The sequence below is a fragment of the Anomaloglossus baeobatrachus genome, chromosome 1 (genome assembly GCF_048569485.1).
Source record: "Anomaloglossus baeobatrachus isolate aAnoBae1 chromosome 1, aAnoBae1.hap1, whole genome shotgun sequence".
Lineage (NCBI taxonomy): Eukaryota > Metazoa > Chordata > Amphibia > Anura > Aromobatidae > Anomaloglossus > Anomaloglossus baeobatrachus.
The window spans coordinates 819,816,310-819,839,804 of record NC_134353.1 but is presented as its reverse complement, the minus strand read 5'-3'; the positions used below and the strand labels follow the sequence as shown (position 1 = coordinate 819,839,804).

The following is a 23,495-nucleotide window of genomic DNA, read 5'->3' as shown; positions in this document are numbered from 1 at the left end:
AGCATGGAAGGAAACCCAACTAGCAGCACAAGGTCCCTGGATCAAGTCCCGAATATAAACCCCTGCCAAGATAGTAAATGTTAGTGTACCGCCCCACAGGCTCGTCTGCGACCGCCGAGCCGCTCGGATCCGTGCTCGTACTGCGGGTGGTGGCTCGAGCCTCTCACGGACCCGGGGGTCACGTCGCTCTGCAAGGGAGTTGTCGCTACACGTGGGGATTCTAGTGTTTGGTTTGAAATGATAGTTCGTGACGCCACCCGCGGGTTGTGGTGATTGTAGACACCACCGCTGCAGTGAAGGTGTGGGGACACCCGGGAGCGGTGTGGTAGTTCAGCTAGGTGTTGACCCCTCCGTGGGTAGGGGATGTTGGTCCCGGGGTCTGGCGGGCCGAGGCCCGGGTATAGTGTTGCGGTGCAGCACGGCGCGGTGCCTGATTGCACTGGTGTACACACTCTGACACAAGACACTGGAGTCACTGGTAAACCAAACTGGGTGATGGGCCTGCAGCCGGCTGCAACTTTTCCCAGATTAGGTTGGTGGTGTACGCCTTTCTCCTGCATCTCTGTGTGTGAATCTTGACTCCTGTGCCTAGTCACCGGTAGTCCACTCCCCAACGTGTAACTGTCGTAGGAGCCCGTTTGCCCGCAGACTCTGGCCCTTTGGATCTCTTCCCTTGGCGGTGGCACTTATCCGGAATGGTTGGGCTGTTGCCTTCAATCGGGACTTAGGTGGGAATGAACCCCTGAGGTCCAGACCGCAATCAGTTAATTTGACTATGGTGGTGGCTTCTAGCCTAGTTCGGGGTCTGAGTACCCTGCCTTGTGCTCCGGTATCCAGTTGGCTCCCCGGTTCGGTTCCGGCGGGCCACTACCCTATCCTGGTCTCATACGATTCTGCCGGTCATTTTCCCGGTCTCCTGCAGCCGGCCACTACCGTCTGCCTCCTTGCCAGTGGCGACTGGGCTACGACCCAGCCACCTGGTAGTCTCTGGGCAGCCTGGACACAGGACTGCCCGTGAACTTGAACTTGACTCTTCCAGAGCCTGAGCTAGAGCCGACTACACTACTTGGGTTCCCGCCTCCAGGCCTGTGAACTCCTCGGTGGGTGGAGCCAACCACCTGACTCCACCCCCCTGGTGTGGACATCAAACCAGGAGGGTGGTGACAAGGCTTTTAATTTTGACTGATGTTACCTAACTGGGAAGGGGAGTGTGGTGTTTTATGTGACTACCTGGGACGACCTGGATAGTCCAGGGTGTCACATTCCCCCTTGGTTTAATGCAGACCGTCCGCGGGCTGCCCGTCCATCACCGGTTTATTTTTGTTGTAAAACTGCAAAAGATAATAAACACATGTACATTTATAATAACATATTTACATTTTCAAGAATATGTGGGTTTTTCTTTTTCTTCCCTTACGGGAGGCACATTACTTTTAACGTTGCAAACATTTTTAATAACGGGTCCATGTCCTTCCGCTTTCCCACCCAAGCAACCTAGCCTTGATGCTGCCCATAAAAAGTGGGCAGCACCCTTTTTCCCCAGTCCGGATCAGGAACTTGGCCAGGCAACCCAAGCGGGAACGGGTACGGTGCTTCGCACCCGGCAGTCACTCAGAGGCACCATGTCCAGGGGACCCCTGACCTGGAGGATGGTCACCAGTTCCTGTGGTGACCGGACCCCAGCCTGCACTGCTGCGGGTCCTCCCTCCAACCAGCCTCTCCGGAGACCGGCAGTTGCGGGAAGGGCAATAAGGGCACTATTTACAAGCCCAAAAGTTATTGGGTGGCTTGCTAGTTCTCAGCCGTGTTCATGATTTCTCATGTCACAAAAGGGGCAACAAAAGTCCCAACAGGGACGGGCGCTTCAGTAGCTGGTCCACTACCATTAACAACATAGGTCCCAACGGGGCTTGCAGGTGGGGTCCCAACGAGGACTGTACTTGTGGCAACGGGGATCCGCTACCTTAATCTTCAGCACTTTCATCCTCCACTTCATACTCCGACTCCACGGTGACTCCGGGGCTGTACGGTGGGGGAGGGGTCTGGGAGCGCTCCGGGCCTTCATGCCGTGCCCTTCTTTGCACACTCAGGGCAAACCAGCCCCTCTCTCCACAGTGGCGGGTATACGTGACCAACTCTCCGGGAATCAGGTCACGGTCCGAGTGGCCCATAGGCAGGTGGGGGTACACGTGCCGGCGGGACACAAACACTTCTTTCTCCAAGCCGGGCTCAAACAGGAATCCCCACCCCCTGTCGGGGTCAACGCATCGGACCTGACCCTCATACATCGGGCCTCGCACAAGGAAGGTGGCACACCGCAGGTTCTCCTTTTCCTTAATCGTGCGGGCTAGGACCTCGGCCCTCTTCTTCTCCCGGGCCTCAATTTCCCGGCCCAGCTGGCTCTGCTGCCGCTCCCAATACGGGTCGTCTACATGCCCCTTGGGTGCGCGGGTCAGGCCCAGCCAGAGTTCCCCCGTGCCAACTACGATCGGCACCTTCTTTTGGGAAGCCTGCTGTTTCGTGGCCTGGGGTGCTGCCCTGCAATGACAACCCTGCGCCACCTCAGCCGAGGCCTGGGTGTGGGGAGCGGCCAGCTTTACCTGCCGTTCGGGCCGCTGGGTATCCGGCACCTCCGTCTTGGCTGGGCAGACTGCCGGGGCCGGGACCTCTTCGGGTGTGGTTGCTTCCGGGAGTAGTGGGGCCTCCTCGGGAGCGGGCTTCCTCCGGGAACCCTCCTTCCATGGAAGCGGGACGGGTGCGGGCCGTGCATACGGTCGCCCACGGGCTGCTTCTATGGGTGGGTCCTTCTGGGCAACTGGGACGGGCTCCGCCGCCGGTGTCGGGGGCGGCAGACCAAGCGGGGAAGCGGCAGTGACCGATACAGGCAGCGGAGGGGGCGACAGGAGAATTGGGGGCAGACCGGATCCCTCAGCCGCAGCGGCCGGTCCCTCAAGGACATAGGGGCATGGGTCGCTCGCCCTCTCCTCCAAATTCCCCCCATCTTGCGTGCCCGCACTGCCGCAGCTATCTCCCCCATCTTGGCCGCCCATTGCTCCATTAGGTACCTCACCTGGACCTGCAGCCGGCAGCACATGAGTGTCGTCTGGGCCTCCACCCACGCCGATGCTCCGGGCGCGGGCTCCGGGAATTCGCTCCTCTCGGACGGGGCAGACATGTTGTATGCTCGGGTTCCAAGGAACAAGACGGATGGCGGGGTCCTGGCTTCCCTGCCCTTTTTCCATGCGGTCACATAGCAAACAGTCCTTGTCCGCCCCCCTTGGTCTTTTCCGAGCACTTCGCTTGCTTTTTTTTTTTTTTGCTTTGCTCCGCTCTCAGGGGATGGGGCCTTGCTTTCGCGCCTTTCCTGCTCAGGGAAGATGGCTTGGGCGGGAACTCTTCGCACCAAAGATGGCGGATTCTCAAATTTTTCAGCGGGACGCCGCTGACGGGGACTTCAAGGCGCACTTCCACTGGTAAGTGGACTGGTTCAATCCTGTTCGTGACGCCAGAAGAGTCGATGTGTACCGCCCCGCGGGCTCGGCTGCGACCGCCGAGCCGCTCGGATCCGTGCTCGTACTGCGGGTGGTGGCTCAAGACTCTAACGGATCCGGGGGCCACGTCGCTCTGCAAGGGAGTTGGTGCTAAACGCGGTGATTCTGGTGTTTGGTTTGAAATGATAGTTTGTGACGCCACCCACGGGTTGTGGTGATTGTAGACACCACCGCTGCGGTGAAGGTGTGGGGACCCCCGGGAGCGGTGTGGTAGCGCAGCTAGGTGTTGACCCCTCCGTGGGTAGGGGATGTTGGTCCCGGGGTCCGGCAGGCCGAGGCCCGGGTGCAGGGTATAGTGTTGCGGTGCAGTGCGGCGCCTGATGGCACTGGTGTACTCACTCTGACACAAGACACTGGAGTCACTGGTAAACCAAACGGAGTGATGAACGGGGCCCGCAGCCGGCTGCAGTTGGCTCCCCGGTTCACTTCCGGCAGGCCACTACCCTGTCCCGGTCCCATACGGTTCCTCTGGTCATTTTCCCGGTCTCCTGCAGGCGGCCACTACCGTCTGTCTCCTTGCCAGTGGCGACTGGGCTACGACCCAGCCACCTGGTAGTCTCTGGGCAGCCTGGACACAGGACTGCCCGTGAACTTGACTCTTCCAGAGCCTGAGCTAGAACCGACTACACTACTTGGGTTCCCGCCTCCAGGCCTGTAAACTCCTCAGTAGGTGGAGCCAACCGCCTGGTTCCACCCCCCCTGGTGTGGACATCAAATCTGGAGGCTGGTGACAAGGCTTTTAAGTTTGACTGATGTTACCTAACTGGGAAGGGGGGTGTAGTGTTGTGTGTGACTACCTGGGACGACCTGGATAGTCCAGGACATCACATTAGCAGAATAATCTGTTAGTCAGATATGTGAACTAACACAGGATGGGAATGACATTATTGCAATTAACTATAACTGTATGTGCCAGGGAGTACTTAAAAAGAACATAAAATGTGCAATTGAAGATCATTGCATTTGCACTAGTGATGGGCAAATAGTAACTATTCGTGTTCGAATTTTTGCTATTGAATCCCAAAGTACTATTCCGAATAAATACAATAGCAGGGACTAAAACTTAACTTTTACTTATTAAAAGAATAATAATAAAGTGCAATGCATAATACATACAAGGTGCCAAAGTAACGACATGGAATAATCTCACCCGATCTTTCTCCACAGGCAAGGGTAAGCACCAATCAGATAAGAGAGGAAACTCGGGCTGGAACCACCAGGGTCAGTAGTCATGTTGTCATGTAAAAGCCCCTGTCGTGCCCCGTGAATAAACTTCCACCCTTACAAGGGCAGCACCCTAGTAAGCTGTCTGCCCCGCAACCTCATAAAAAAGAAACTCCCTCCTGGCGCATTTCCCTCTCAATAAAGAGGGTTCATCAGGGGATAGAGGAATATCTATATATCAACCTGCAGTGGCAGGGATTAGTACGACTAATACAGGTCCAAAAACCTGTGTATGCAGAGATAAACGGTAGCGCCAAACTGAATTCTTGCCTCAGGTGCCAGAAAACCTAGACCCTCCTTTGACCTAGGAAAGAAACAGCTCTATGTTAGCAGCCTGTTCCCACCACTCTGAAATTGGCCACATCACTGGATATGGCCCACTTTAGTGCCACTATGCATCTCCTACATTTCAAAGGAATAGGAGAGGCAAAGGTGCATGAGAAAGCACACAGTTTGGACCAGCATTGTGGCCTGTGGCGTACCTAGAGGTCAATGGGTCCCGGTGCAAAATTTGGACCTGCCCGCTTGTCCCCACCCCTCTCGTGGTACAAGATAATTACGCTGACACTTGGCTCTTAATCTCAGCTCCCAGAATTCTCATACTACAATATCTGATATTATAATGCACCCCCATAATTATCCATATATTATAATGCACCCCCCATAATTATCCATATATTATAATGCACCCCCATAGTTATCCATAAAATATAATGCATCCCTCATAGCCCTTCATATATCATGTAATGCATCTCATAGTCCTCCATATATTATATTACATGCCGCATAGTCCTCCATATAGTATAACACACTCCCCATAGTCCTTCATATATTATAATACACTCTGGTCCCCATAGCGGGACCTGCCGCAATTACCGGTGCGTCACTGGCTGAGGTCCTTGAGCCCCTGAACCCCCAGGCCAAATAGCGATGGAGACCAATGCAACCGCAATCGTTCCGCCCCTGATTGTGACTATACCACTAGTGTAGTGGCGTATGCTTTTTTTTTTTTTTTAATAACCTCAGCTCATGGATTTAGCACTTTGGCTGTCTGTGTTTTAAGGTATGGCAAATTTATTGGGAGGCAAAAAATCAGGGAAAAATGAAAAAGTCACAAATTGTTATGAAAATGACACATGCGACAATATTGTTTAGTTTTTTTCACCACAGTCTTGGAGCAGATTTCTTGATAAATTACTCCCTTTATGAATGTCAAAAAAGATGAAAGCAGCAAATAAAAAAATAACAACAAAAACACCAAGGCATTACGTAATTTTGCTGGGAAAACATTTTATATCTTCCAATGTGTGGGTGCGCACCACTCCGACAATCAGTTGGCTTTTCTGCTTTTAGTGGAAGCTTAGGTGTAATTGACACATACAGTACATGTTAATTACTATAGGCTTGACCTTCATTCACACTGACATTAAAAAGGCCATAGGTTTGTGTGTTCCAAAAGTGAAATCAACAAATGTGACGTCCACTACAGTTAAAATGTTAGCTTGTTTTTCAGTCAATTACAGGATTATGTTTTGAAATCCATGGCAACCATTGGATAGAAATGAACATGGATATGTAACTCAGGAACCTGGCTATTGCAAATTAAATCAACACTAGAAAATCAACTACATTTTGATAGATAGTACATAGTTTGATGTTGGTTTGGGGAATTTTTCCTTGTGATTTCTGTTCACAAACAGTCGGGTAGTCCAAACAGATGGCAGTCACCGTGAACAATGAGAAAAATGTTCGTCAGGAGCATTGATTCTTATACAGCTTAAAAATCGTGGTGGCACATTGTCCTGTGTAATGAGGTGATGTCCTGCTGAGAACAATGATATTCTATGTGCACAGAGCAATTACATTAGTTTTGTTCTGGGCACCAGAATTATATCATTAGTCTGAGCAACCCATTAAATGACAGCTGATTAGCATGCATCAGGGGCGTACATTGAAATCAAGTGGCCCCATAACATAATTTCTAGTTGGGCCTCCCTTCCCCCCCCAAAAAAAATATGCAACTGGGTCCTAGAAGAGCATATTTCACAACTTTACAGCTCTAAGACCCTGAACGCACACTGCATCTTGCTGCAGTTTTGATTCGGGTTTTGCTGCAGAATTGCTGCAGTTTTTGTTCAGAAGTTCATGCAGTCCTTCCCCAGCAAAATCTATGAGAAATCAAATCACGTAGCATCTTTTTTCCTTAGGCTGCTTTCACACTACATATTTTTAACATGCGTCATGAACGTTTTTTAACGCAAAAACGGATCCAGTGCAAATGCATTTTCATTTCAATGCATTTGCAATGGACTTGCGTCAACATGCGTTCACCTGCATTTGCGTGCGTTATAGTGAGGATCCAGCGACTTGCAGTTTTTTAACTTTTTTCAAAAACGCTACTTGTAGCGTTTTTGAGCTGCATCCAAATACTGCAAATTGCTGGATCCTGACTAAACAGCATGCAAACGCATGTGAACGCTGGCATGCTGATAGACAGGATCCTGCTTGCTCTACTGAGCATGCCCAGAAACCAGCCTTGCGTGATCAGTCTCTCTCTCCCCCTCCCTCTCTCCACCGCCTGAGTAGCTGCGGAGGCTCATAACTAAGGTAAACATCGGGTAACCATGGGCTTAGTTACCCGATGTTTATCTTGGTTACGTGTGCAGGGAGCAGGCAGCCCGGCTCTTAGCAGCTGCAAACGCTTGTAACCAATGTAAATATCGGGTATCCAAGCAAGTTACCCGATGTTTACCTTGGTTACGAGCCTCCGCAGCTGTTAGATGTCGGCTCCCAGTCTTTCATGTTCAGTTCCCCTCACTCCTGATCACATGACTCCAATGGCCGCCCATAAACTTAAAGTGACAGGATCCTGCAAAATAACACATGCGTTTGAATGCGTTTTTTTGCTGTAAAAGCAGGATCCGCTTTTACAGCAAAAAAACGTTCATGACGCATGCTAAAAAACGTAGTGTGAAAGCAGCCTTACAGGTTTTGCTGCAGAATTTCTGCAGGAAACAGAAGTAGCATGTCACTTATTTTCTGCGGTTTTCCCTGTGTTTTGCCCATGACAATGTGCAGGGACAAAACCACAGACAAAACCGAGGTAAATCCGCACCAAAATGGATACGGTTTTGGTGCAGTTTTTAGGCAGGTAGGTGCATTATTCTGCCAGAAGATATGTTTTTCACGGGAGAAATAAAACCACAGTGTGCGCACATAGCCTTAAGGCCGCTTTACACGCTGCAATAACGAATAACGTTTGGAACACCATTCTAAGTCTGAACTGGGTGCAAAAAACCTAGGTTTTTTGCACCCAGTTCAGACTTAGAATGGTGTTCCAAACGTTATTCGTTATTGTTAGTAGTTTTTCGTTTGTGAACCCTCCCCATACACACCTATTGCCAATCCATATAATACGCATAAATAGCTTGGGTCTCAGCTTCCCATACACGGTAAGTTTTTTAACTGCATGAGAGGACACACACAGGCTAGGGACCCCAACGTAGAGAAATACTTTGGCGTAGTGTTGGGGCTCTATTGCATTGATCAATTCAGTAGCTAAATTTCTCTTGATTCATATGTTCATGGCAGTAATGCAGATTCCATTTTTCACATTTTCACTCTTCATATAGCTATTGGATTTTTCAAGTCAGTATTCACACAGCAGTTTCTGCTATTCCATGTATTCCCCTTACATAGTCACTGGTGTGCATACCTTATCTCCCCATAGCTTTACACGCTGCGACATCGCTAGCAATGTCTCTAGCGATCGCACCCGCCCCCGTTGTTTGTGCGTCACGGGCAAATCGCTGCCCGTGGCAAACAATATCGCTGATATGCGTTACACGAACTTACCTTCCTAACGACGTCATGTGGCCGGCGAACAACTTCAGTTTTAAGGGGGCGATTTGTGCGGCGTCACAGCAATGTCACACAGCAGGCCACCAATAGAAGCGGAGGGGTGGAGAGCAGCCGCATGAACGTCACTCCCACCTCGTTGCCGGAGGACACAGGTACGCTGTTGTTCCGGGGTGTCACACGTAGCGATGTGCGCTGCCTCAGGAATGACGAATAACCTGCGTACCAAACGAGCAACGATTTTTGGGAAACGAACGACGTGTCAACTATCAACGATTTTTGGCAGTTTTCGGATCGATAGCGGTCGCTGGGAAGTGTCACACGCAACGACGTCGCTTACGAGGCCGGATGTGCGTCACAAATTCCGTGACCCCAGCGATATCTCGTTAGCGATGTCGCTGCCTGTAAAGCGGCCTTTAGGGTCTATGTGCACTTGGTAGATGTGTTTCTTTAGCCTCTGGCAGAATTACGCACCTGCGGCAAGAAAACGCACCCAAAATCCACATGTGGTTTTACCGCAGTTTATAACGTATTTGATGCAGATTTGCCATGGTTTTGTCTCTGCGGTTTATAACCATTATCAATGGCAAAACCGCAGGTACCTGCGGAAAACAAGGACATGCTGCTTATTTTTGCTGCAGAAATTCTGCAGCAAAACCTGTAGGGAAAATAACGCAGTGTGCGCACAGCATTTTGGATTTCTCATAGATTTTGCTGGGGAAGGACTGCATGAACTTTATGAACAAAAATGCACCTTTTCTGCAGCAAAAACCACGGCAAATCAATGGCAAAAAACAGAGTGTGCGCACAGGGCCTAAACAAAATTTTCCTCCTAATAAAGCCCCTAGACTCCCCTTTCATTGCAGCCATACAGTAAGATGGCAACAAAAGTGCCCCACAAACATTGTATGATACCACACAGTAAATATGGACAATATCCATGGCTCCTCCCATCCTGATAATACAAGCCCCTACCTGTCTGCTTTACCATGGCTGGTTATCAATAATGGGGGGGAATCTACATCGTTTTTTTAAATAATTATTTAAATAATTATTTTTTTAAAACGCCGTAGGATCCCCTCTATTTTGATATCCAGCCATGGTAAAGCTCACAGGTAGAGGCTGCAGCCTGTAGCTGTTGTTTTACCAGCACTAGCTATGCAAATAGAGCAGGAGCCTACATCATATTTTTTTTTTACAGTGATTTCTCTGGCCACTCACAGCCATGCTAATACTTGACATGACTGTGATGGGGCTCAAAGTGCCAACACTGGAAAAGCTTGCTGAGTGGCTGATCTGCTACCTTTCAACAAGCTTTGTTTGGATTACAAACCTATACAGAACCCTGGTGTCCGATATGGAACCTGAACTTTACAGTTCGGGTTCGCTCCTCCCTAATCCGTGTATTAGACATGTTCTGCAAATTATTTAGGTACACATTACCTTGACTTTATTAGAATGTGACACAGTTTGAAGGGGGGTCATATCCAATTATTTAGTGCACCCAATAGTCAGAACACATCAGCGAGCCCTTTTTGTATTCTGTTGTGGAACTACAATTTAAAGCAAGTCTCTTTACTATAGACAAGAGAAAAGCTAAAATCTTAGGGAAGCAGCAGGAATTAAAAAAAAAAGACCAAAAACTGGTCATTTTTTCACCTGGTGACAGGTCTTCATCAGCTGCTTCATTATAGCACAAAACAGATGATTAACAAAATTAAATGTATTTCTATCAAATTTAACAGGAATAAAGCTAGGGACCTACAGTATGTTAGTCCCGTCTTCTTTTGTTGATTTCTGGAAAATAGCACATCTTTCTAATTTTCCTGAAAGGAAATTTGTCAGCTGGTTTTGCTACATCATCTGGCGGCAGCATGATATAGGCAAAAATACTCTGAATCCAACAATGTATCACTTAGTTTACTGGGAGCAGTGGTTCTGCAACAATCAAGAGTTTTTAGATTTAGCAATGCAGCAAAACTGAGAAAACTAATCTTACCCACACATACCCTCTATGTACAATGTCTCCACATAGTGAGCTGCTTATCACAAGAGCTGGCGTGTTGTACTACCAGGCATGAGGCTGCAGTAGTTGAGCAAGGATAAGGTTTGGGTGCTAAAACATTGCAAGTAAACAACAGCATGGAGCTAGATAAGAGACACATCGCTGAAATCATCTGTGTTTTAACACCTACAGCATGCTGTCTTCATATAGCAAAAACCTGCTGACAGACTGTTTAAACAGGTAGTTCCACCTCAGCAACCTCTGTCCAAATGCATTACTATGATACATGGATGCCATGGGGTAGAGGGGAAGGTGGATGCCTGATTGATGTGTCCAGTGTGCTCTTTCAGATCTCCTTCCTTTGCTGCTCTCTCTTCCCCTCTCACAGCAGAAGCCTCACACACACCGGCTGAGACAGACAGTAACATGACCCCACTCCCCGTCTCCCCTCTCACACACTGAGGGAGAGATACTGCTGCCGCTTCATCTCCTTTTCCCCTGATCCTTTTTGTTACTGCCGTAGCTTACTGAGAGGTCCTTAGTATTAGTAAGAAATGTTTGTGCCTTTGTAGTTATTTTTCACTGAGACATTTAATAGTTTGTTTTAAATCGTGTCAAAATGATTTTAATAAATGAACAGATACTTATTTTCCATGGTGAATATTAAACGAGTCCATTCAGGAGGATGAATACATTTGATAGATAATGTATGATTTTCATGGGACAGATTGCTTCACACATACACATACAATAATTACAAATTTGTAGTAAATGGGTTCAATACTAAATGTCTTTTGTCTTTGTTAGGTGAAGTCATATCAGCACTGACGGATACTGGACTAATAAATACAACCTATGTGTTATTTACATCAGACCATGGAGAACTTGCAATGGAACATAGGCAGTTTTATAAGATGAGCATGTATGAAGGAAGCTCTCATGTACCACTTCTAATTATGGGACCCAACATCCAACCTGGAAAAAGAATATCCAATATTGTATCTCTTGTGGACCTGTACCCCACCATGCTTGGTAGGTAAAAAGAGAATTAGATATCAACGCAAATTGATGCTAATTTTCCCGTATTGTTTAAGTGCCCATTTCTCTATTTAATGTATTGTGTGAAGAATTTGGTCTTTGAGGGCGTCACAGGAGCAGGAAGAGGTGTTTGTTTTTCTATGTAATGTGAACAAGTAAAAGGAATAGGCTTTTAGGAGTACATTTTTTCAGATTTGTCCCATATAAGAAAAGTCTTAGCAAACTTTTATCCAGATAACACATTATCAAAGCTAAGCATGTTTTGTATTTCAAGAAATTACCGTATATGTATGTGCCCTGGACAGCCATTAGAAAATTCTGGACCCAATAAAGATAAAAAAACAAGTCCCTTGTGGCTATTCCAACATCACCTACCAGAAGGAAGCATAAAATACACTAAAAACGCCAAAACATAATGCAGAGGAAAACAGCCCCCTCGAAAAAATGGCATCAATACCACAAAACACCTCCTTAGTGCGTCCAACCAGACTCCACAGTAAAGCACAATATATTCCTCATGATGCCAATCAAATGCCACAAAGCTTCAAAAAATATTTCTACCCAAGAGACGGAAACCTCCAACACCCCCAGCAGTGTCAGGGAAAGCGAAGTCCCTGGGATTGATTTGCAGTATGCATACTTTTCACTTCTTTATTTATACCAAGATATTTTTAAGGGTTTTCTGGTAGGAAAAAAACTGAAAATGGTCGCCAGAACAAGGGACTTCAGTCCACAAATTAAATAGAAAATCAGTGCACATACTCCACTATTTGTATATGGGACTGCCAGAAATCGCTAAGCTCTCTACTTGATTTTCTCTCGTTGTCCTACAGTGAATAAATAGAATAATATTATGCACGTTCACTGTTCCTCTATTCAAATTGTGGACACAAGTTGCTGTTCTGGCAATTGTTGAAGGTCCCAATAGTCAGACCCCCACTTATCTTACTACTTTTTTTCTGGCAGAATAGTGTTTTACTGCCTGAAAAGCTAGGTCTTCACTAGGCAGCAAGATGTGCCAGTGTTTTAGAATATGGCATTGTTTATCTATAAACCTTGTTCGGAAATAGACACGTACATATGTTTATATTAATTAAATGCACACAGTATACAGCCACACTTATTAACCATTTTGTTGTTTGTGTTCCCTTTATTTTTTTGAGCAATATACTTACATCTTATACAAACACATGTATTTTATATGAATACCACAAAATAGAGACTTGGGATGGTGCATTTCCTCAATATAATTATTTTATTAATTTCAAAATATTAAAATCATTTTCCATTGAAATACATGTGCACAACAGGGTCACAATATTATTTTCACACTGGACTGGCTCCTATACCACTGTTATAAGTTATATAGCTGCACTAACTAATTATTGGCATTTATCATGCCTCTGTCATTGAAATTGGTAATTTTCACCTCCTTCTGGATATACCCATGTACTTAATACTGCTCCTAATGCCTCCCCAATGCTTAAAGTAGCACTGTGAATTCAGTAATTCCTGGCGAGGTTGGTTAACCTGGGTAGAATTGTAGTGAAGCGCAGCTTTTACTAACCTGTGCAGAATTCAGTGTGGTTGTGCCGTCCTTAGTCCCGACGTGCGTTTCCCACTTCTTCAGGGGACGTTATATGCACACACATTATATATTATATATACACACCATACCGTATGTATGTATGTATATGTATATATATATATATATATATATATATATATATATATATATATATATATATATATATATATATATATATATAATATCTTTACCATTTTACCATTTTAGGTCAATTAGGATTACCAAAATTATTTGTATTTGCCAAATGCCAGAATAATGAGAGAGAGAATGTTTTAAGGCATTTTATTACTTTTTGCATAGTCAAAAGTTTATATACATTTCAATAGTATTTGGTACCATTGCCCTTAAAATGTATGACTTAGGGGAAACGTTTTGGATATCCTCCCACAAGCTTCTCACAATAGCTGGTAGGAATTTTGGCCTATTCCTCCTGACAGAACTGGTGTAACTGAGCCATGTTTGTTGGTCTCGTTGCTCACAGCTGCCTTTTCAGCTTTGCCCATACATTTTCAATAGGATTGAGATCAGGGTTTTGTGATGGCCACTCCAAAACATTGACTTTGTTATCCTTAAGCCACTTTGTAATCAGTTTGGCAGTATGATTCAGGTCATTGACCCATTTCCAACCAAGTTTTAAGGTCCTGGCTGATGTCTTGAGATATTGCTTAACATATTGTCACATAGTCTTCTTTCCTCATGATGCCATCTATTTTGTGTAGTGCACCAGTCCCTCCTGCAGCAAAACAACCCCACAACATGATGCTGCCACCCCCTTGTTTCACAGTTGGAATCCTGTTCTTATGCTTCAAAGCTTCTCCCTTTTTCTTCCAAACGTAATGATGGTCATTATGACCAAACAGTCCAATTTTAGTTTTGTCAAACCACAGGACATGTCTCCAAAAATTAAAATCTTTGTTCCTGTGTGCATTTGCAAACATTAATTTGGCTTTATGTTTCTTTTGGAGTAATGGCTTCTGTAGCGCCCCACAGGGCAGGTGGTTAACCTATTCGTTGCTGGGCCGTTTTGGGTCGGGTCAAGCGATGTTACGGGTGGCCTTGCCCGGTTCCGTCGCCCCAAGGTGTATAATAAATGGTGGAGACAGCGGGGTATTACGGAAAGTTTGTCGTGACATCACCTGTGGTATGTGGTCAAGGAGTAGCCGCCGCTGCAGAATTCCTGGCCGAGGCAGGTGTTATGGTAGCCGGGATGGTATCGCTCCCCACAGGTGGAACGGGCGCTGGGTGGATGATGAGGTGAGATAATGGCGGTAGCGCCTAAGTTTTGGGTGGCGATGCCGGTAAGGACAAGACGACACAGTCTCTGCAGGTTCAAGGTGTAGTTTACTCACAGCTTCAGTCGCCAGCCCAGTAGTACTGGTCCCTGCCGTGATGGGCTCTGGTCAATCCCGGATCCATGGAAGGTCAAAACTGGTGCGGTAGTCTGTGGTCCCATCCTCACTGTGCTTTTATTGCGGGTCCCTGTGGCTTGAAGCACTTAGAGTCCCTTACGTACTAGGTAGAGTACTGTACCCTATGCCGGTAGCGTGGATCTCCTTGAGTCTGACCGTGATCTAGGCCCTGGAATCCTAGGTGCCATTTGGCTCTGGAAACTTGTGTAGTCAAAGAAGCATGGAGCCTCTCCATATGGCAGCATTTGCTGATGCAACGTGGAATTACACGACCCTAGGGTGCTGCACCCTGAACTGCGCTGAACCCGGGAGAATTAACACGGTATCTCCACAGCGACCTTTAAACTCCTATGTCCCACAGGAGCTACCGGAATAGACGTCTGCTTGCTGTCACTCCTGCTGGAGTACTCCTGTAAAAACTGTGTGTGACTCCTAACTCCCCCTGGTGGCTGCTCCTCCCCCTACCCAGGTCCTAAGCTAGTGGATTGGGGCCCCTGTTGTGATGGCATCCTGTAAATGCCACACTGTTGGCAACCCCCCACTGGGGAAGGGGCAACCCATGTGTGTATGTGGTTGTGTATGATGAAACCGGCACTGACCTCCCCTGGATCCATGACCAGCACTACACCCTGTGGAGTGCAGTACCCTGTGGCGACCAGAGCCTCAGGGGCGCCACACTTCTTCCTGGCAGAGTGGCCTTTCAGCCCATATTGATACTGTACTCGTTTCACTGTGGATAATGACACAATCTTTCCATATTCTGCCTCCATCTTCACAAGGTGTTTTGCTTTTGTTCTTGGGTTGATATGCACATGTCTGACCAAAGCACGTTCATCTCTGGTACACAGAATCCGTCTCATTCCTGAGCGGTATGATGGCCGGACATTCCCATCTTGTTTGTATTTGCGTATAATTGTTTGTACAGATGAACAAGGCACCTTCAAGTATCTGGAAATTGCACCCAAGGATGAACCAGTCTTGTGCAACTCCACAATTCTATTCCTGAGATTTTAGCTGAATTCTTTTTACTTTCCCATGATGCTACACAAAGAAGCAGTGTGTTTCAGGTGTGCATTAAAATACATCCACAGGTGTGTCTCTAATTAACTCAGATCTTGCCAATAAACTTATCAGAAGCTTCCAAAGACATGAACATAACATCATCATATGGGCTGTCTCATATTGTTTAAAGGCATAGTACTGTAGTGTATGTAAATTTTTGACTTTGCAGAAAGTAATAAAAATGCCTTAAAACATTCTCTCTCTTCATTATTTTGGCATTTGTCAAATATAAATAATTCTGGTTCCTAATTGACGTAAAACAGGAAACGTTTATTCTATTTATGTCAGATAGTGAGAAAAACCTGCAGATGTGTCTTTTTAGATGGTGTATGTAAAAAAATCTGGTTTCAACTGTATATATACACAGCGGGTGAAATAAGTATTTACCACATCGTAATTTTCTAAGGAAATATTTTTTTAAAAAATGATTGACATGAATTTCTCACCCGATGTCGGTAGCAACTCATCCAATCCACGCAGGCAAAGAAATCAAACCATAGTGGTCTACAAATTTTGTGTAGGAATGAGAAATGACACAGGGAAAAAAGTATTGAACATATGAAGAAAGAGAGGTGCAAAAATCCATGGAAAGTCATGACATCAGCTGAAATCTTTCAGTAATTAGAAAGCAATCCTGACACTTAGTGAAATATAATATGAGTTGGTTCAACTGATGGCCTTTGAAAGTCTCTCCTTCCCCAGGTGCCACACAAAAAAACATTTCAAGATGGTTAAAACCAGTGAACTGTCTCAAGACCTTTGCAGCCTTAAGGGTGCTTTACACGCTGCGACATCGCTAATGCAGAGTCGTTGGGGTCACAGAATTTGTGACGCACATCCGGCCGCATTAGCGATGTTGCTGCGTGTGACACCGATGAGCGATTTTGCATCGTTGCAAAAACGTGCAAAATCACTCATCGGTGACATGGGGGTCCATTCTCGATTATCGTTACTGCAGCAGTAACGATGTAGTTCGTCGCTCCTGTGGCAGCACACATCGCTATGTGTGACGCCGCAGGAATGAGGAACCGCTTCTTACCTGCCTCCCGGCCGCTATGAGGAAGGAAGGAGGTGGGCGGGATGTTCCGGCCACTCATCTCCGCCCCTCCGCTTCTATTAGGCGGCCGCTCAGTGACGTCACTGTGACACCGCACGGACCGCCCCCTTAGAAAGGAGGCGGTTCGCCGGTCACAGCGACGTCGCCGGACAGGTAAGTATGTGTGATGGGTCTGCGCGATGTTGTGCGGCACGGGCAGCGATTTGCCCGTGTCGCACAACAGATGGGGGCGGGTACCCACGCTAGCGATATCGGGACCGATATCGTAGCGTGTAAAGTAGCCTTTGCTATGTGCCGACGTGTGCGTATTGCATGCAGTTACGCTGCGATCTGCGTCCCCAGCACAATCTATGAAGATTGTGCATAATCCATGCCCATGTGGCGTTTTAGAACGCAGCAATTTGCATGCTGCCAAATCGCTGCGTTCTAAAAAGCAACATGTCACTTCTTTCGTGCGCTTTGCATGCTGTCTCCATTCTGTCTATAGGGAGAGGCAGCATCCAGAGCGCACGAATTCTGCAGTCGGCAAAGTTTCAGAACGGCGCTTTTCAGCTGCGCTCTGAAGCGGACATGCAGTGACATTACGCTTCGGTGCAGAGCGCACACACGTGGGCACATAGCCTTATTGTTGCAAAAAATACTGATGGCAATAGTTACAGGAGAATTTCTAAACCACTGAACGTTACAGTGAGCACTGTTGGGGCCATGATCCGGAAGTGTAAAAAATATAATTTCACCATAAATTGGCCCCAACAAGACACAGAAGTGAAAAGAATTATCCGAAAATTGTCCAAGAGCCGCCTGTGGAGAGCTACATAAAGACCTGAAATCTATAGGTACAATTGTTTAAAAAAACAACAATTATTAATGCATTCAACCTCCATGTCCTCCATATGTACGCTCACCATTCAAGGCTCCATTGCTCAACAAAAAGCATGTTCAAGTGCATTTAAGGTTTTCGCAACAACATTTAGACAAGCCAGTCACTATACTGAGAGAATATAGTGTGATCAGATGAGACCAAAATTGAATTTTTGGATGCCATAACACATACTATGTTTGGAAGCCAAAAGGCACTGCATATCACCCCCCAAACACCATATCAACAGTGAAGTTCGGATGTGGGAACATTATGGCATGGGGCAGTTTTTAAGCATGTGGCACTGTCGTGCGCATGGTGCTGCTACAGTCACTGCTCAGAGCACCGCTGTAAGTGGAGGCTTTAAGCATATCTCAGTATTTTGATTGACAGCTCGCTCTGTACTGATGTGCTGTAGAGAAGGGTGTCAATCAAAGTGCTGGTGCTTGCTTACATCCGCCGCTCAGTATGGTGAGCAATGAGTGGTGATTGTAGCAGCTCCATGCCCGCCTATGATTACAGATTGTAAGCTCCCAAGAGGAAATAAGTTCATTTTCTCCTGGTAGCTGCACTTTATGTATGACGGTCAGACGGCATTGTAACGCTATTTATCTACAGATTAAACCTATATCTGCAGGTAAATAGCTTTGTCCAAGGTGACAAGTTCCTTTTAACTTTTTTTTTACTACTAAGGGTACCTTCACACTTTAGCGATACAGCAGCGATCCGACCAGCGATCTGACCTGGTCAGGATCACTGCTGCATCGCTACATGGTCGCTGGTGAGCTGTCAAACAGGCAGATCTCACCAGCGACCAGTGACCAGCCCCCAGCCAGCAGCGACGTGCAAGCAACGCTGCGCTTGCACGGAGCCGGCGTCTGGAAGCTGCGGACACTGGTAACTAAGGTAAACATCGGGTATGGTTACCCGATGTTTACCTTAGTTACCAGCTCACACCGCTTAACTTAGCGTGTGCAGGGAGCAGGAGCCGGCACTGGCAGCGTGAGAGCTGCGGAGGCTGGTAACGAAGGTAAATATCGGGTAACCACCTTGGTTACCCGATGTTTACCTTGGTTACAGCTTACCGCAGGCTGTCAGACGCCGGCTCCTGCTCCCTTTACATTCAGGATTGTTGCTCTCTCGCTGTCACACACAGCGATGTGTGCTTATCAGCGAGAGAGCAACAATAAAAAAACGAACCAGTGCTGTGTGAAACGAGCAGCGATCTCACAGCAGGGACCAGATCGCTGCTCAGTGTCACACACAGCGAGATCGCTAATGAGGTCACAAAAAACGTGACTCAGCAGCGATCTCAGTAGCGATCTCGCTGTGTGTGAAGTACCCCTTATTCGAGATGGGCGAGCACTGAAATGCTCATTCCTTGATTCAAGCTGGTCGGACGCTCAGTCAAGCTCGATGTGAGTAACAACATTATGGAAAGTCAATGTTTGGCCTGTTCGGGTCTTCGCCCACATACAGCCAGCCTTAAACAGAGTATTTCCAGAAGAAGGGAGGGCAGTTTTTTGGGGGGTTTTTTTCACACTATGTCCGAGAATGTTGTTTTATCCCCTGGTAGAGCCATTCAGAGACTGCGAGTAGCTCTCTCTGGGGGGCTTACACACATTCTGCAGTGAAACAAACCAGTGCTTTGTGGTTGTTGGTTCCCGGACGAAATATCCGATCACCCGTGATACTCGGCTGAGCTCTGGGAGTACCCAAGCACCCTGATGCTCTATTTAGTAATAAGCAGTGCCGCTTATCATTACTTCTAATATTTCTGCTTTAATTTTTATTCATTCTTCTTTAGAGATCGCTGGAGTATCCATACCTCAGAAGTTAAGTGGCTTCTCTCTGTTGCCATTATCATATGCAGGATCAAAAAATGATATATTTTCAGCGTCCGACTTACATCCAAACTGGGCTCTGAGTCAATTTCATGGTTCTGATGCAAATGCTTCAACCTACATGCTGCGCGAAGATGGCTGGAAGTACATCGCATACTCAGATGGTGATTCAATTCCTCCACAGCTGTTTGGTAAGATGATAGCGCCGGATATTCTTTGTAATCTGTTTTGATACTAATATTTGATATACATTAGTTACTGATCGCAGCTAGTGTGGTTGGTTTATGTTCTCTTCATTATCTAGAAACATGAAAAACAAAGGGGAGAGGATTGATTGCTCAGACATTGCTCATACTAAAACAGTTTTTTTCATACCCTTAATTCATGCACGTTAGTTATGAGTCAGCTGTATTCACAAGAGTGCTTCCTTAGCCTCTGCATCCAACCGCCCCCCTAACCAACGATATACAACTGCTGTGTATACCAGCAGGTACAAAGTGTATGTCAGTCATTACTGAGAGAGGTGGGAGGAGGCGAGGAGGTTAAAGCAAAGCTTTTCTCTACAAAGGGATGGTGTAATAAAAAAAAAGTAAAAAAAATTGTAAAAAATATACATGTATTCATATTTTAAAAAAAAAGGTTTTTTAATGATACAAAATGTGAAAAATTATTTAAAAAGTTTTGATTTGTTTCAACTTTAAACAGTAGTTGGAGTAGCTGCTGAAATTCCCCTTGAAAACTAGTGTATTGCTTGCGTGCATTAAAGGGAACTTGTCAGCTGATACGTGCTGCGCATTCCGTGAACAGCATGTATCAGCTACAGGCTATAGTATCACAGCCAGGTATGTTATTGAATGTTCTCAGTGAGAGGAACAAAATTATAATCTTGTGATACCTTTTAATGGCTAACTAAAATAAAATAAAGTGATGTTACAAAGCAAGCTTTCGAGACATCTCAGGTCCCTCGCTTGCTTTGTAACATCACTTTATTTTATTTTAGTTAGCCATTAAAAGGTATCACAAATTATAATTTTGTTCCTCTCACTGAGAACATTCAATAATTTTTCAACTGGCTAACACGGTACCAAAACCTTTTCACTTGTAACTAAGCCAGGTATGTTTAACGCTGTAATGCTGCTGCCTAAGGTCTATTTTACACGTCGGTGATTCTGATACGTATGTATTATTTTTAATACGTACCAGAATCACGGACATACGCAGACCCATTATAATCAATGGGTCTGCGCACACATCAGTGATTTTTAACTGACCTTGTCTCCATGCAAAGTACACGTGTGTCCGTGGTTGCCGCACGGAGACATGTCCGTTTTTTTGGCATCACTGATGTCCCACAGACCACACTATGGTGTGGTCCATGAAACACGTACCAGAAAAAAACGTACATTGAAGATAAAAAGCATTTTCAACTCACCGGTCTCCAGCAACGCTGTGTTCAGCAGCTGCTCTCTGCTTCTTCCTGGCTGGCTCATTATGGCATGCATATTCATGTATGCAGCCAGAGCCGACCCGGAAGTAGCTGCAGAGGTGAGAGACAGTGGCAGCCGAATGCAGCAGAGCCAGAGACTTCAGCACCACGGACAGCAGGAACGGGGGCAGGTGGGTTTATCACCATGTGCAATTATGGAGTACGGATCACGTATCACGGATTGCACATAGACAACACATGTGTGCCTTGAATCACGGCACATGGAGGGACATATGCGTTTTTTTACACGTCACTGAAAAAAATTCTGTTTTTCATTGACGTGGGAAACAGGCCTAACAGAGAGAAACACACTTTTAATAGCTGCCAGGGACCAAGCAGTGCTATTGATTAGCAGTAAAGATGGGTCTCTGGCAATTTCTCCCCACCTGCTGACAGTGACTGGCAAGTTTTTGTCTATTTGCTCCTATAGGCTGTGACTTATCAGTCACTGTCAGCAGGCAGGGTGGAGCCACTGGGAACCCGTCTGTACGATCAGTCAATAGTGTGGTGTGTTGTTCTCTGGTATGCCACAGCTTTTCAGTGTTAAACATGCATGGCTGTGATCATACAGCTAGTGGCTGATGCATGCTGGCCACGGCTTGGGCAGCATGAATCAGCTGACAGGTTCCCTTTAAGACTGCAATAGAAGCGGGCAGGATCTGCTCCATGTGTGTGTGGCGCCCCTGACCTGGTCAGGCGCCACTGAGTACTGCACCCATGCTGGGTCAGTACCTTCAGGTAATCCAAAGGCTGAAATAGGGTTAGTATGCACAGACACATAGCAACCAGGTCACACACACCTTAGAGGAGACCCTTGGGCAGACCCAAGAGGGGGCGTGGCCGCCACATCTTAGCTAGTGGTGAGGTAGAGAAGCTGGAAGCTGGGAGTTAGTCAGTCTGATAGTGGAGAGCGCAGAGTGTGGTCGCAGGGAGAGCGAGGGGCGCCGACACGCTAGTCAGACCCTGACCGTGTAGTAGCCATTGGCGGGGAGAATGGTTACCAGTAGTTGGACAGAAAGACGGTGAAGGAGCCAGTTGGTCAGAAAGATACTGAGGAAGTCAGCTGGTCGTGTACGGAGACTCCTGGTAGCTAGGCACGCAGGGGAAACAGGTTCCCGAAGTATGCTCAAGTTTAACTACCTACTAAACCTGCCGGTGTGGGGACCACAAGCCCCACACCAACCAAAACAGAGTCCGAGCATCAGCAGCAACGAGGGGGCCCATAAGGAGGATCGAGCCGGGAGCCATCTTCCTTGGTCCACGCTGCCAGCAAACAGGCCAAAAAGGGGAGAAAAGGCAGTAGCGACTTCCCTGGATGAGTCCCACGGTACTTCAAGTCAGGGGCTATCCGAAACAAGAAGTGCTAGGAAAGCGAGTTAACAGTTACCCTTAGACCAGCCTGCAGGATACCTGGTTCCACCTGGTTCATCTCAGCATTGCCCGGGTTACCTCACAACAATAGAAACAGCAGTGAGTAAACAAGTTGAAAGACACTTTGGACTGAGACTGAGTTATTCTGCGACCTGTGGTTCCACACACACACCCGAGCCCCTGGGGCCAGCCTCACTCTCGGGAGGCCACCCATCTGAATGCAGATTCCATCAGCCCCAGACGCTCGTTAAACTGCATTGGCGGTCACCTATAACCCTGACCGCAAACCGAGAGTGGCGTCACGACTCAGATGTAAATAACTAGACATACCTGTTGTCAGCGGTAATCAAGTGGAGCCACCCTGCGGCAACCGCTGCAGCGGTGGGCGACACATGTGTGATGTCACGCCTCTACTCCCCGACTGTGTGTTTGAAAAAGAATAAGGGAGGTTGAAGTTTTGGATTACAGAATGGATCTATTTTGTTGGTGACTGCAAAGTGATATTGACACTTGGAAAGTGTCACCGAGAACTGTCAATTGGTGCTGCTAACCGAATCATATCCTGGGGTTTGATATGTGTAATGTATCACATGTTGTGATTACATATGCAGACTTCCTATCACATGCTGGAGTTAGGTACAAAGATTAGTGTAGTGTATCACATATGAAGACATTAGATATGTGGCGCCCCTGACCTGGTCAGGCACCACTGAGTACTGCACCCATGCTGGGACAGTGCTTCCAGGTAGTTCTAAAGGCCGGAAAGAGGTGTGTACTCACAGACACACAGCAACCAGTTCTCCCACACCAGTAGATGGGACCCTTGGGCAGTCACTAGAGGGGACTATTCTTCAATTCTTATGAATTTCGAGGGGTGTAGCGGAGTGGCTGGGAGTTAAAGTGCAGAGGCTGTCAGGAAAGAAGTGGAGCGAGCCAGTCTGGTAGTGGTGAGAGCGGGAGTTGCTAGGGGGGACGCGCGTGGCCACTAGTCAGACACTGCACGTGGAGTAGCCATTGGTGGGGGAGAACGGTTACCAGTCAGTCAATCAGAAAGATGCTGAGAGAGTCAGTCAAGTACGAGGACTACCGGTGACTAGGCACGCACGGGGTACAGGTCCCTAGAGTAGACTTCGATTTACTGAT

At 46.8% G+C, this 23,495-nt stretch overlaps 1 protein-coding gene across 1 annotated transcript in view; it reads left to right on the top strand.

Annotated features, from left to right (window-relative positions):
• Positions 1–23,495, top strand: part of ARSK (arylsulfatase family member K) — a 284,607-nt gene that overhangs the window by 157,857 nt on the left and 103,255 nt on the right. Inside the window, exons 6-7 of the mRNA XM_075325083.1 lie at positions 11,446–11,670; positions 19,459–19,686. Coding sequence (XP_075181198.1) covers positions 11,446–11,670; positions 19,459–19,686 — 453 coding nt within the window. The remainder of the gene's footprint in view (positions 1–11,445; positions 11,671–19,458; positions 19,687–23,495) is intronic.